This window comes from Dendrobates tinctorius, unplaced genomic scaffold (genome assembly GCF_039654945.1).
Source record: "Dendrobates tinctorius isolate UK_male_01 unplaced genomic scaffold, ASM3965494v1 ptg000321l, whole genome shotgun sequence".
Classification (NCBI taxonomy): Eukaryota; Metazoa; Chordata; class Amphibia; order Anura; family Dendrobatidae; genus Dendrobates; species Dendrobates tinctorius.
In genome coordinates, this window is record NW_027361988.1 from 283463 (window position 1) to 299200 (window position 15738).

At 46.2% G+C, this 15738-nt stretch overlaps 1 protein-coding gene and 1 long non-coding RNA gene across 4 annotated transcripts in view; one reads left to right on the forward strand and one right to left on the reverse strand.

Moving 5' to 3' along the window:
* Positions 1–15738, forward strand: part of LOC141073990 (uncharacterized) — a 344900-nt gene that overhangs the window by 17625 nt on the left and 311537 nt on the right. The gene's annotated exons all lie outside the window — the stretch shown is intronic.
* LOC141073977 (uncharacterized) overlaps positions 10968–15738 on the reverse strand; it is a 31605-nt gene continuing 26834 nt past the window's right edge. Inside the window, exons 6-7 of one of the 3 annotated variants that reach the window (XM_073561504.1) lie at positions 15255–15345; positions 10968–12528 (exon numbers count right to left, since the gene is read on the reverse strand). In XM_073561504.1, coding sequence (XP_073417605.1) covers positions 11171–12528; positions 15255–15345 — 1449 coding nt within the window. In that variant the 3' untranslated portion in view covers positions 10968–11170. The remainder of the gene's footprint in view (positions 12529–15254; positions 15346–15738) is intronic. The other 2 variants (XM_073561505.1, XM_073561506.1) reach the window with 2 other exon arrangements.

Genomic DNA, 15738 nt, shown 5'->3' on the forward strand with positions numbered 1-15738 from the left:
ATGTCTTTTATAGCATGTTTGACACAGAAAATTAGAAAAGTTTTGAGATAGAATGTGAGAATTGAATAAAGAATGAAGAATTGAACGTGACAGGTGACAGGCCAAGCACAGATGGTCAGTGTCTTGCGTCCAGTAGAAAGAGAGAGAAAGAATAATTGCACTTTGAACTAGGAATTGCACTTAAAGAAATTTTTGATACTAAGATAGGAAGTTAGCCTGTTTGTAACGTTTAAGAAATGTGCCTCCTACATTAGGAAGATTAGATAAGTATTGTTAAACAGCATTTAAAATTTTTGTGTTTCTGTATTGTACTTTTGTTGTCTTGCAGCCCGCGGACGCGCTGTGTTTAACGGGGGGTATGTGGCGCCCCTATGGCTTCAGTCGCCACAGAGGTACTGCACCTTCTCCTAAGGTGTGGTGCTCCACCATCCAGGTAGGGTGGGAACTCCCTTTCACATTCCAACACCTGCACCCCACACACAGGATAGTTCAGCAGGGACCCATCCATGCTTTATGCCTTTTGTGGTCCCTGGCTTCGTAACACGGGAGGTGCTGGGGAGGCAGGTGGAGTTAGATATAAAAGAAAGGGAAGGTGTAGGATTTCAGGGCAGTCTGACAGAGGGTGAGGGAGAAAGGAAGTCACTCAGACAGGAGTGAGGATCCCTGGAAGAGGGATGGAGGAAGGAGTGCTGCAGCTGCCTCAGTGACCTGTGCCAGCTGGCACGGGAAAGGAACAGAAGGAAGGAGACGTAGACTGGAGACTACAGATTCCATAAGAGAGATAGAACAGATCGGAACGAAGGAGAATAGAAGGACGGTGGGAAGCAGGTTGAGAAAGAAAGAGAACCCTTCCAGTCTAGCGCGCAAAGGCCGGGGCCCGATCCCCGAGGTTGATTGGATCTTTATGTCCGGCAACAGACACCGGAGGAGTAGTGAGCCACTAACTCCTTACTCCCATCATAGACTTGGGACACAACAGCAACTGGATAGTGAGCCGGGACACAGAGAGGAGTCCCTGAAGCAGGCTACAGCTGTCTGTCATACAAGTAGAGACTAGGAACACCTAGAGAGAGGCATTCCAGGGTAACTAAGTACTGGAGTGCTTCGCACCTAAAGGCGCATTGGAGGAGTCGTTCAGTAAGGTACATATTGGTGGAGTGTGGAGGGGAGAATCCTATCCTGCCTGGAGGTTGGCTGGGGCCCTGACCTGAAGAACACAGTGCGGAGGCAGGCATTTGTGTGAACTGCAAACAGTGAGTAAAGCTTTGGAACCACATACTCTGGTGTCCTCCAGTTATTCCAGCACCGCTACACCTGGGTACCAGCATCTATACCATTCTGCGCCTCTCCTCATCCATTGCACCTACACTGCCCTGGGACTACAGCTCCACCTGTGAGGAGCTACACGATCTTTGCTGCATCACACCATCAGTCCCAGTGGATCTGCATGCAGCGTTGGCTCAACGTCTCACTTGCCAAACACCACGGGTGGCGTCACGAACTATCCAAATAAACTATTACACCATTAACATCACCCCCATTGATATTGGGCGCCCAGGGCCACGGACCAGGTCACCGCTGCTGTGACACACAGAACAACTGCCCATAATTATATATGCTATTCACAATAAATGCTGGACGTGAAGCACCATGTATCTTATCAATGGTATCTAGTGGAGCAGAAGCTATCCTCCAGGAACACAGACCAATATAGTATATCATTAATCTGCACAGGGGCGGACCTACCACCCGTGCAGACCGAGCATTGCACGGGGCCCCAGGGGAGAGGGGGCCCCTCCAGCCTCCAGCACCGCATGGCTAATTATGTCAAAATTCAAATTAGCCATGTGTAGTGCAATGAGGAGAGCAGCGCTGCGGGAGGCAAAGGGGCCCCCGTGAGGCAGGGGGGCCCACCTGCCCCCAGCACCGACTTCACCCCCCCCCCCCAAAATTGAAGAAGGCAATGATGGAGCCTGGAGGAGAGAGCACCAGCTGACGCTCCCTCTCCCATCATTCCCCGCTCTGCCTCTGACACAGCGGGTGCGCGATGATGTCATCGCGCTCTCACTGTGTACCAGGCAGAGCAGGAGAGGAGACAGGAGCCGGGAGCAACACAGGCACGAGGAGAAGGTGAGGCGTGGGTTTTTTTTTTTTCTTTAAATCAGTGTGAATACTGGACTGTGGGGCCATGATGGGGGGGCTATATACCATGCTTGGGGGCTATATACCATGCTGGGGGCTATATACCATGCTGGGGGGACTATAGACCATGCTGGGGGGGCTATATACCATGCTGGGGGGACTATATACCATGCTGGGCTGTATTATACCATGCTGGGGGGCTATATACCATGCTGGGCTGTATCATACTATGCTGGGGGGGCTATATACCATGCTGGGGGAGCTATATACCATGCTGGGGGGAGCTATATACCATGCTGGGGGGACTATAGACCATGTTGGGGGGCTATATACCATGCTGGGGGGCTATATACCATGCTGGGGGGACTATATACCATGCTGGGGGGCTATATACCATGCTGGGCTGTATCATACTATGCTGGGGGGGCTATATACCATGCTGGGCTGTGTCATACCATGCTGGGGGGGCTATATACCATACTGGGGGGCTATATACCATGCTGGGCTGTATTATACCATGCTGGGGGGGCTGTATACCATGCTGGGCTGTATTATACCATGCTGGGGCGCTATATACCATGCTGGGCTGTATTATACCATGCTGGGGGGCTATATACAATGCTGGGCTGTATCATACCATGCTGGGGGGGCTATATACCATTCTGGGCTGTATTATACCATGCTGGGGGGGCTATATACCATGCTGGGCTGTATCATACCATGCTGGGGGGGCCATATACCATTCTGGGCTGTATTATACCATGCTGGGTGGGACTATATACCATGCTGGGCTGTATCATACCATGCTGGGGGGGCTATATACCATGCTGGGGGGCTATATACCATGCTGGGCTGTATCATACCATGCTGGGGGGCTATATACCATGCTGGGGGGCTATATACCATGCTGGGCTGTATTATACCATGCTGGGTGGGCTATATACCATGCTGGGCTGTATCATACCATGCTGGGGGGGCTATATACCCTGCTGGGCTGTATTATACCATGCTGGGGGGCTATATACCATGTTGGGCTGTATAATATTCTGGGGGGGCTATATACCATGCTGGGCTGTATTATACCATGCTGGGGGGGCTACATACCATGCTGGGCTGTATTATACCATGCTGGGGGGCTATATACCATGCTGGACCGTATTATACCATGCTGGGGGGCTATAAACGATGCTGGGCTGTATCATACCATGCTGGGGGGGCTATATACCATGCTGGGGGGCTATATACCATGCTGGGGGCCATATACCATGCTGGGCTGTATCATACCATGCTGGGGGGGCTATTTACCATGCTGGGGGGGCTATATACCATGCTGGGCTGTATCATACCATGCTGGGGGGCTATATACCATGCTGGGGGGCTATATACCATGCTGGGCTGTATTATACCATGCTGGGTGGGCTATATACCATGCTGGGCTGTATCATACCATGCTGGGGGGGCTATATACCCTGCTGGGCTGTATTATACCATGCTGGGGGGGCTATATACCATGCTGGGCTGTATACTATTCTGGGGGGGCTATATACCATGCTGGGCTGTATTATACCATGCTGGGGGGCTATATACGATGCTGGGCTGTATCATACCATGCTGGGGGGGCTATATACCATGCTGGGAGCTATATACCACGCTGGGCTGTATCATACCATGCTGGGGGCCATATACCATGCTGGGCTGTATTATACCATTCTGGGGGGCTATATTTCATGCTGGGCTGTATTATACCATGCTGGGGGGGCTATATACCATGCTGGGGGGCTATATACCATGCTGGGCTGTATCATACCATGCTGGGGGGCTATATACCATGCTGGGCTGTATCATACCATGCTGGGCTGTATTATACCATGCTGGGGGGCTATATACCATGCTGGACCGTATTATACCATGCTGGGGGGATATATACCATGCTGGGCTGTATCATACCATGCTGGGGGGGCTATATACCATGCTGGGGGGGCTATATATCATGCTGGGGGCTATATACACCACACTGGGCTGTATCATACCATGCTGGGGGCTATATACCATGCTGGGCTGTATTATACCTTGCTGGGGGGCTATATTTCATGCTGGGCTGTATTATACCATGCTGGGGGGGCTATATACCATGCTGGGGGGCTATATACCATGCTGGGCTGTATCATACCATGCTGGGGGGGCTATATACCATGCTGGGCTGTATTATACCATGCTGGGGGGGCTATATACCATGTTGGGCTGTATTATACCATGCTGGGGGGGCTATATACCATGCTGGGCTGTATTATACCATGCTGGGGGGCTATATACCATGCTGGGCTGTATTATACCATGCTGGGGGGCTATATGCCATGCTGGGAGGCGGGGCTATATACCATGCTGGGCTGTATACCATGCTGGGCTGTATTGTACCATACTGGCGGGGCTATATACCATGCTGGGGGGGCTATATACCATGCTGGGCTGTATTATACCATGCTGGGGGGCTATATACCATGCTGGGGGGGCTATATACCATGCTGGGAGCTATATACCACGCTGGGCTGTATCATACCATGCTGGGGGCCATATACCATGCTGGGCTGTATTATACCATTCTGGGGGGCTATATTTCATGCTGGGCTGTATTATACCATGCTGGGGGGGCTATATACCATGCTGGGGGGCTATATACCATGCTGGGCTGTATCATACCATGCTGGGGGGCTATATACCATGCTGGGCTGTATCATACCATGCTGGGCTGTATCATACCATGCTGGGGGGCTATATACCATGCTGGACCGTATTATACCATGCTGGGGGGATATATACCATGCTGGGCTGTATCATAGCATGCTGGGGGGGCTATATACCATGCTGGGGGGCTATATATCATGCTGGGGGCTATATACACCACACTGGGCTGTATCATACCATGCTGGGGGCTATATACCATGCTGGGCTGTATTATACCTTGCTGGGGGGCTATATTTCATGCTGGGCTGTATTATACCATGCTGGGGGGGCTATATACCATGCTGGGGGGCTATATACCATGCTGGGCTGTATCATACCATGCTGGGGGGGCTATATACCATGCTGGGCTGTATTATACCATGCTGGGGGGGCTATATACCATGCTGGGCTGTATTATACCATGCTGGGGGGCTATATACCATGCTGGGCTGTATTATACCATGCTGGGGGGCTATATGCCATGCTGGGAGGCGGGGCTATATACCATGCTGGGCTGTATACCATGCTGGGCTGTATTGTACCATACTGGCGGGGCTATATACCATGCTGGGGGGGCTATATACCATGCTGGGCTGTATTATACCATGCTGGGGGGCTATATACCATGCTGGGGGGGCTATAAACCATGCTGGGCTGTATTATACCATGCTGGGGGGGCTATATACCATGCTGGGCTGTATTATACCATGCTGGGGGGGCTATATACCATGCTGGGCTGTATTATACCATGCTGGGGGGGCTATATACCATTCTGGGCTGTATTATACCATGCTGGGGGGCTATATACCATGCTGGGCTTTATTATACCATGCTGGGGGGCTATATACCATGATGGGCTGTATTATACCATGCTAGGCTGTATTATACCATGCTGGGCTGTATTATACCATTCTGGGGGGGCTATATACCATGCTGGGCTGTATTATACCATGGTGGGCTATATACCATGGTGGGCTGGGCTATATACCATGTGGTGCTGGGCTATATACCATGCGGCTGTTATATACCATGGGGGACATTTTACATTATATTCTATAAGGGGAAGCTGTGTTATATAATATGGGGGGCTACATTATGTTCTAAGGGGAGGTGGGCTGTATTATATTCTATATGGGGCTACATTATATTCTATAGGGGGGCTGTATCATATTTATTACATTCTATGGAGGCTGCATTATACTATATGAGGTGGGCTACATTGTATTCTATGGAGGGGCTACATTATACTATATAAGGGGCTGCATTATATCTTATGAGGGGGTTGCCATATATTCTATGGAGGGGCTGCATTATACTATATGGGGGACTGCATTATATTCTATGGGGGGTTACAATATGTTCTATACAGATATTATATCCAGCCCTGCATAGCCTCAATATTAGATAACAACAAATAACTTTGTTGCCCTATGAAGGGTTGGGGGGGGGCCCGAAAAATTTCTTGCACAGGGGCCCACAACAGTCTGTGTCCGCCCCTGAATCTGCAGATAGTTTATCACTATAGTCGGATGGTAGATATATATATCTAGATGGGAAAAGATGACTAGGGGGAAAGGGGGAGGATGGAATTAAGATGGGGAATTGTGGCCGGGGAGAGAGCACAGTAGGTGCTCATCCGCGCTGATTCTACCGGCAAGAATCTTCTTATGGGAGAGAATGAAGGGGGAACTACAATATATTTGATCATATATATTATATTTATACCTAATTTATAACCCACTTGCTGATTGTCTCTCTTAGGCCAGACACATCCACACAATCACAGGGAGTGAGTGTGAGGACAAAATAGTATTGTGACCCGGTCACTGCTTCACATAGAGTCTTCATTGCTAGTGCATAAATCCAGAAGCAGGGGAACGTGGCGAACCCCACAATGTCCACATACCAAAGAGGCACACACAGACAGGACCGATCTATAGAGAGGATTCCATTACCTAGAGGCGCTCTTTTATGCACGTTTCGCTTGTAATGCTTCCCCAGAAACCCCATTTTGTTGTGAATTAAATTTATTTATTTTAAATTTTTGTGGAAATACAAAAACTGAAAAGTGGGGCGTGCAATAGTATTCGGCCCCTTTAACTTAATACTTTGTTGCGCCACCTTTTGCTGCGATTACAGCCGCAAGTCGCTTGGAGTACCATATATACTCGAATATAAGCCGAGATTTTCAGCCCATTTTTTTGGGCTGAAAGTCCCCCTCTCGGCTTATATTCGAGTCATATACACCGGGGGGTCGGAGGGGGGGCGGGGGTGTCAGGTCATACTTACCCGTCCTGACGCTGTCTCTTGAGCCCCCAGCTTCTCCGCACTCTCTCTTCCTGCCTTCAGCGGTCACGTGGTACCGCTCAATAAACTCATGAATACATGCATATTCATGAGTTTTAATGAGCGGTATCACATGACAGCTGAACGCAGGAAGAGAGAGCGCGGAGAAGCTGGGGGCTCAAGAGACAGCATCAGGACAGGTAAGTATAGCGATACTCACCTGTCCTGCGTCCATAGCTGCTATGGGGGAATAATCTAAGGAGCTTCTTATGGGGTTAGCATATGGGGGAATAATCTAAGGATCTTCTTATGGGGTCAGCATATGGGGGAATAATCTAAGGATTTTCTTATGGGGGCAGTATATCGGGGAATAATCTATGGAGCTTCTTATGGTGGCAGTATATGGGGGAACAATCTATGGGGCTTATACTCGAGTATATACGGTATGTCTCTATCAGTTTTGTACATTGAGAGACTGAAATTCTTGTCCATTCTTCCTTGGCAAACAGCTCAAGCTCAGTGAGGTTGGATGGAGATCTGTTATGATGAGTCACCGAAGGAGGAAAAAACAAAATACCAGCTAAGTCCAGAAAAACCAGAGAGGTTGGCAGCTATCGGATTGCAGACCCCTGGACCTATTCACAACAACTAGCAGTAGCCGTGGGGGGTTCCTACGGTGCCCTAGACCCCTCGATCACAGCCGGAGAACTAGATAGCCTAAAGACAGAAAGGGGAAAAACTAAACTGCCCCAGAGCAGACCCCAAAGCAATAGGCAGCCCCCAACATATGACGGTGAAGCAAGATGAAAACACTAACACAGATAGAAAGATAGATTGAGCAAATGATGGGGCCCAAGCTAACTACATAGGACAGGATAGGAAAGCTGCTGTCTAACATCCGCAAAAACCCTATCAAAATGAGCCAACCGTAGGAAAAACAGGCCCTGAAGTCGCTAGGCTTCAAAAGACTATATCAGCACTCAGGTATATTCTGAAGACAGAGCAAAAGATCAACAGATCAGAGACAAAAATGGAATTCAGATCACCCCCAGCCGGGGATGGCAGAACTCCCAAAAAACAAGGCAAAACAAAAACAAAACTGAAGAGTACAAAGCAGAGCAGAAAAACTTAGCTTTGAGAAGCAGGAATCAGACTGGTCTCCAAGAATCCAGCAGGAAAATCACCAGCCAGGAAGAAGGGCATCGGCAGCCTTATATCCAGTCCTCAATTCCAGCCACCCAGTCATAATCTAGCTGCCCAGGTGTTTGATAATCAGCCTCACTACCTTCCTTCACCAGAGGAGGGAGTTCATCAGACCTCAATGGTGAAGGGAAAAATGAACTCACAACAGAGATCGTTTGTGAACAGCAGTTTTCACCTTTTTCCACAGATTTTCGGTTAGATTCAGGTCTGGACTGTGACTTGGCCATTCTAACACCTGGATATGTTTATTTGTGAACCATTCCATTGTAGATTTTGCTTTATGTTTGGGATCATTGTCTTGTTGGAAGACAAATCTCCATCCCAGCCTCAGATCTTTTGGAGACTCCAACAGGTTTTCTTCAAGAATGGTCCTGCATTTGGCTCCATCCATGTTCCCATCAATTTTAACCAGCTTCCCTGTCCCTGCTGAAGAAAAGCAGGCCAAAACCATGATGCTGCCACCACCATGTTTGACAGTGGGGATGGTGTGTTCAGGGTGATGAGCTGTGTTGCCTTTATGCCAAACATATCATTTGGCATTGTTGCCAAAAAGTTCGATTTTGGTTTCATCTGACCAGAGCACCTTCTTCCACATGTTTGGTGTGTCTCCCAGGTGGCTTGTTGCAAACTTTAAATGACACTTTTTATGGATATCTTTGAGAAATGGATTTCTTCTTGCCACTCTTCCATAAAGGCCAGATTTGTGCAGTGTACGACTGATTGTTGTCCTATGAACAGACTGTCCCACCTCAGCTGTAGATCTCTGCAGTTCATCCAGAGTGATCAAGGGCCTCTTGGCTGCATCTGAGATCAGTCTTCTCTTTGTTTGAGATGAAAGTTTAGAGGGACAGCCGGGTCTTGGTAGATTTGCAGTGGTATGATACACCTTCCATTTCAATATGATCGCTTACACAGTGCTCCTTGGGATGTTTACAGTTTTGGAAATCATTTTGTATCCAAATCCAGCTTTAATCTTCTCCACAACTGTATCACGGACCTGCCTGTTGTGTTCCATGGTCTTCATGATGCTCTCTGTGCTTCAAACAGAACCCTGAGACTATCACAGAGCTGGTGCATTTATGCAGAGAATTGATTACACACAGGTGGATTATATTTATCATCATTAGTCATTTAGGACAATTTTGGATCATTCTGAGATGCACAATGAACTTCTGAAGTGAGTTTGCTGCACTGAAAGTAAATGGGCCAAATAAATTTCGGTCGACTTCACAACTATGTCCCACTTGTTGATTCTTCACCAAAAATTTACATTTGGTATCTTTATGTTTGATGCATGATATGTGGGAAAAGGTTGAAAAGTTCCAGGGGGCCGAATACTTTCGCGAGGCACTGTGAGGCCGGTTTCACACTAGCGCATTTTCAACGCGCGCACGGCCGGGGGTAGCTCCGCCCCCGATCCGGCTCTCTGCCCGGCGTGCCCGCCCCTTCCTTGTAGCGCCGCCTCCTAGCGGACAGCGGCGCCTGCGATCGGCGCACCCTATCTTTAGCATAGGGTGCGCCGATCGTGCGCAGGCCGTGCGCTAGTTGCGCTTTGACCTGCGCTGCGCACTTATGACGGTGCGCCGTGCGCGCCAAAATCCGAAAAGTTCGATTTTGGCGCGCACGGTGCACCGTCAAAAGTGCGCAGCGCAGGTCAAAGCGCAACTAGCGCACGGCCTGCGCACGATCGGCGCACCCTATGCTAAAGATAGGGTGCGCCGATCGCAGGCGCCGCTGTCCGCTAGGAGGCGGCGCTACAAGGAAGGGGCGGGCACGCCGGGCAGAGAGCCGGCTCGGGGGCGGAGCTACCCCCGGCCGTGCGCGCGTTGAAAATGCGCTAGTGTGAAACCGGCCTAATTGTTATACTTCTTCCATATGGGCTTTCCATTTACAATTATATATATGTAAAGGATTTTTCTAAACTATATTTTGGGACAGATTTAGATACGTTTTATATACATACCTGATGATTTTTCTATGCATAATCTCTTCTTTTTACATTTTTTTATGTGTTTTGCTGTAATACAGATATATTTCATACTGAAATGTTGTTTATGGGAGTAACGTTTGTAGGCCATGTTGTTGATTTCTACTTCTGAATATATGGCGGACCTCGTTTGGGCTTTTTATATATATATATATATATATATAGTTAGACAAACGAGCTACATATAGTGGTAAAAGGTGTATACATGATAACCTCATAATGCAGGGAAGACATATTCTAGAATACTAAAGAAAGTGATAATACAAAATGACAATATTTAGGAGTATTTCACCAAACTCCATTACAGTCCATAAATCCCCATGTCCCTTTTATCTAATGTCATTACTCACATAACTCTTCACATATTGACTACTGTATTGTCCTCATCACAGACACTACTTACTACCATATGACACCATTATTTACTCTCACAATGCCCTGCAGCTACCCCTATTAACCCTTGTGTATGCCAACCATACCTGCTAATGGCTCTGATGTCATTTTATGTCTCCATTCTGGCTAGAGCTCCCACAAGGTCATCTCATTAGCTGCAAAGTTAGTTAGCGAAAGTTTTTCCAAGATGGCAGCTCAGTCTGACATGGCTGTCCAATATATTTAGTACTGATCATTCTCGTACAATGAGTGTTTTTATTGTAACATGGCCAAACATGAGGAATGACAAGGGGTTGTCCTAGTAGTGGTCAACACCTTTAAGAAGATACAATTTTGAGTTAAAATATTTCCAACATTTTGAACATGAAAAAAGCTTCTCCCCATATGACTTCCCTGATATTTATTAAGAGTTGATTTCGGTAGAAAACATTTCCCACATTAAGAATATGATACAGGATTCTCCCCTGTGTGAGTTTTTTGGTGACTAAGAAGAGATGATTTCTTCACAAAACATTTCCCACATTCTGAACAGGAAAAAGGCTTCTCCCCTGTGTGAGTTCTTTGGTGCTTAAACAAATATGATTTACAGTTAAAACATTTCCCACATTCTGAGCAGGAAAAAGGCTTCTCCCCTGTGTGAGTTCTATGGTGATAAACCAAACCTGATTTCCAGTTAAAACATTTCCCACATTCTGAACAGCAAAAAGGCTTCTCCTCTGTATGAGTTCTATGGTGATTAACCAAATCTGATTTCTGGTTAAAACATTTCCCACATTCTGAACAGGGAAAAGGCTTCTCCCCTGTGTGAGTTCTCTTGTGATTAACAAGATGACAATTCTGGTTAAAACATTTCCCACATTCTGAACATGAAAAACGTTTCTCCCCTGTGTGAGTTCTTTGGTGCTTAACACAATCTGATTTATTGCGAAAACATTTCCCACATTCTGAACAGGAGAAAGGCTTCTCCCCCGTGTGAGTTCTCTGGTGATTAACACAATCTGATTTATTGCTAAAACATTTCCCACATTCTGAACAGGAAAATGGCTTCTCCCCTGTGTGAGTTCTCTGGTGATTAACACAATCTGATTTATTGCTAAAACATTTCCCACATTCTGAACAGGAAAAAGGCTTCTCCCCTGTGTGAGTTCTGTGGTGCCTAACCAAATCTGATTTCTGCCTAAAACATTTCCCACATTCTGAACATGAATATGGCTTCATTCCTGTATGAATTCTCTCATGTGTAACAAGATCTGAATTCTGCGTAAAACATTTCCCACATTTTGAACAGGAAAAAGGCTTCTCCCCTGTGTGAGTTCTGTGGTGCCTAACCAAATCTGATTTCTGGCTAAAACATTTCCCACATTCTGAACATGAATATGGCTTCTCCCCTGTGTGAATTCTCCCATGTGTAACAAGATCTGAATTCTGAGTAAAACATTTCCCACAATCTGAACAGGAAAATCTATTCTCTGTTATGTGAATTTTTTCATGTTTAAGAAAAGTCTTTTCAAGAAAACTATTTCCATGTTCTGAATATGAAAATGGCTCCTTTCCTTTAGAATCAATTAATTTTTTACTGCTTATATTGTGACTTTGATTTTCCTTAGTAGTTGGTAATGAGCCAAAAGATGGGACCTGTTTCATAGGATCAGATGACAGATCTTTGCTGTGAAGGGATGATGGTATATCTGGAGTAATGTCATTCACTTCAATTGGATTCTGTGAGATCTCAAGATCATTATATTTAAAAATTGAAGATGTCAGCGTTCCCTCTGATCTCCTGGTGCAGTCATCTGCTAAAAATAAAACCAATTAATAATTTTGAATAAAATATCTTCAAATTTTATACTTTTGGACATTTCTACTTAAGCTGTCCATAAAAAAATACAAGCTTTTTAAAAATATTGAATTATTCTCCAAGACAACGACAGTTCACAGTCTAATCGAAAACCTCATAGCATGAACCAGTGCATCATGGTGTTCAATGGTTTGTTCATTCTGCTTCCCAAACATGGAATAAAAAGCCAACAATGTTATATAGGTCAAAATTATACCAATAAAACTTCTACTCATCTCACGGAAACACAAGACACCACTAAGGTCCATCATCTGTCAGAGGAAAACCAAAAGGTTTCCACAATATTTGTGGCTCAAAAGCTCTTGAAAAGCAACATGGCTTCCATAAACCAATCCAGCAATATCCGCTCTCCCAAAGTCAAATATCCACTCTCTTCTGAGCCTTGTAGTGCGCCCAAACCATATTTAGCATCCATGTATTTGGCATTACTATAGTGAGAAGAACCCACTTAATTTACGGTGTGTGTTTCCTGGAGCACAATCTGGGCATTATGTGTTGGATAATAAAATGGCAAATGTGCAATTTTCATGTTGCAACATCCAGTGCGAGCTAATTTCCGTAAAGTGTCACTACTCCCATAGAATAATTCACTGAGGGTTATAATTTCCATAATGGAGTCACTTTATGGGGATTTCTACTGCTTTAGTTTCCTGTAATTGTGTTATATTAGGGCATCTGCAGATGGTGTGTCCCCTCTCCACTGGAATCTGCTCCTGCGATGTTTGATTCTATCACCAAGCAGCGCCTTATTTATTGTGCAGGCGTTGCTGGTAATAGAAGAGACGTCGAAACCAGAAGCTCTGGGTGGCGCTGGCTCTGTCCAGCCACTAATATTAGGGTGCCTGAGACCAGTAGTTTCATCCAGCCTGGCAGTATGGGTTTGTGTGCTGTCCAGCAATCTGGTAGTAATCTGCTACCTGCTTAAGCCAATTAGAAAGCACCAAACCCTACTAAAGCTTGAAGCATATTCCCGGAATCTGCCAGATACAGCCTTGTTCTCCTCTGCTTCAGTCCTCTGTGCTCAGCTGGTGTATTTGTTTCCTGGTGTAATCCCAGCCCGCTTACTGACTACACTTGTGTCTTCTGATTTTGTACTTTCTCTGCCATCCTGGTTATGACCAACTACCTGACTATTCTTCTTGCCATCTCACTCCACAGAATAGCAGGTAACACCATGGCCCAAGCCTAGGGGTCTCTGTGTAATTCCAGATCCATGAAGAGGGGTTAAGGGATGATGAGCAAGGCAATCACTGGGATCTGGAAAATAGAGTAGATAGAGCCAAGCCTTCTCATGGTGGCCATCTTTTCATATGACAGGTGATCACTAACAGTGCTCCCAATACATTGTGTGTGTAAACTATTCCATCAAGATCTGTGTGCGAAAAGCTAAATGGCGCTCCTTCCTTTCTTACCCTACCATGTGCCCAGAGAGTAGTGTACAACCATATATAGGGGATTATTGGATTCAGGAGACATTGGAGAATAATTTGTAAGGTCCATTTGTTTCCTATTATCCTGGTGAAAACTCTCTGGGTAATTAGAGTTTGGGGCACGGTGGCTCTTGGCAATCTAAACTATCGTAAGGGCCAATATTTTCTGTCAGATGAGTTTCAAGAAGAAATATTAAATATTCATAGAGAACTTTTTATAATAGTGCAGAGCTGATGTGTCTTATATTTAGATCTCAGGCATTTGGCAGAGGTAATGGAGACCTTATTTTAAAGGCTACCAGGTAGTTGCAGGCTCACATAAGTGAGGCAGGCCGATCCCACCATCATCAGACTACCATACAAAATGAACCTGTACAAAAAGAACTAGAATAAAAAAACATGTTACCGTATTTTTGGGATTATAAGACGCTCCCCAAATTTTGAGGAGAAAAATAGGAATTTTTTTTTTTTAATAAAATGGTGGTGTTTCTTATAATCCATGCGTCTTATTGCTGTGGTGAAGCGGGGTCCCAGAGTCGCTGCTGGAGGAGGCAAAGGTGGGGTGATGCTGCAAGCGGCAGGGTGGGATGAGGGGGGGTCCGATGTGCAGTGCACCGCTGCGATTGTTTGGTGCTGCTGGGGTGCCTGGTGCTGCTGCCCGGGGAGTCCGCTGCTGCGGGGGGACTCTGCCGACATTTCGTGAAAGGCCAGAACCCCCCGCATGTCCATGGTTTCCTCCTGTGTGGTGGACTCTGTGAACATGGCTGCTGGGGGGGCGGCACAAGCGCAGATGGAGATCTCGGTATCAAGATATCGGGAGATGATATTTCAGCCCTGAAATTAGATCTCAGGGATCTAGGAAGCCAACAGCATCATTACCCTCCACTTTCTCTTACAGGCCCAGCATAATATTTTTCTTCAAGTGATTTTATAACTTGTCAGCACATTCTACGTACGCTGTCATTTGGCTTTATAGTTTACAGATCTGGGCAGGGAACCGTCAACATCTTCTAATCCCAGGGGGGTAGGTGGATCCTCCAGGTCGTAAGTTCTATAGAAAAGGGCTTTCAATGCCCAAAGTCATTTGAACAGTTTTGGGTGGAGGAGAATGTTGTGGTCTGGAGGCAAAATGGTGATCATGGTAATACGGCCGGACTACACCACCGATAAAGCAGCCACAGCCGGTGACTGAGAGGAATCTGTGACTTCTCTGCATTCAGTGGTTACTACTCACCTGGGTAGTCATATGTGGGAATCTCCTCTTTACACGACTCATCATCTCTCACATATGTCTCTGTAGTAATAATATGGGTCAGATCTTCACCCTGAAACAAATATTGTAAAAGTCACAGACTGATGGAGAAGTCCCATCAATGATCAGCTTTAATCCTGCCATATCCATCGTTCTCATTATACAAGTTGTTGGAATAGGTTTAGTGCAACAACTCCATTCCTGTCAATGAGTGTTTAGTTGCTAGATTTGTATGCTGTTTATAAAGTTAAAAAAAAAAACTCACAGAGGCTCACACAGGGAGAGCATGTGACTGTATTTCCTGTTTTCCTGCTGTGTCTGTGTAAGAGAGAAGCAGCCTGCTGTAGATGCTGCACAGAGAGAGACACTCAAATGATTTATTCCTGATCTATTAAGCTTATCATATATTGTTCCTAAAAAAACAAGTTCTGTTGTCACACGCTTGGGGAGAATTGTGAGTAATCCG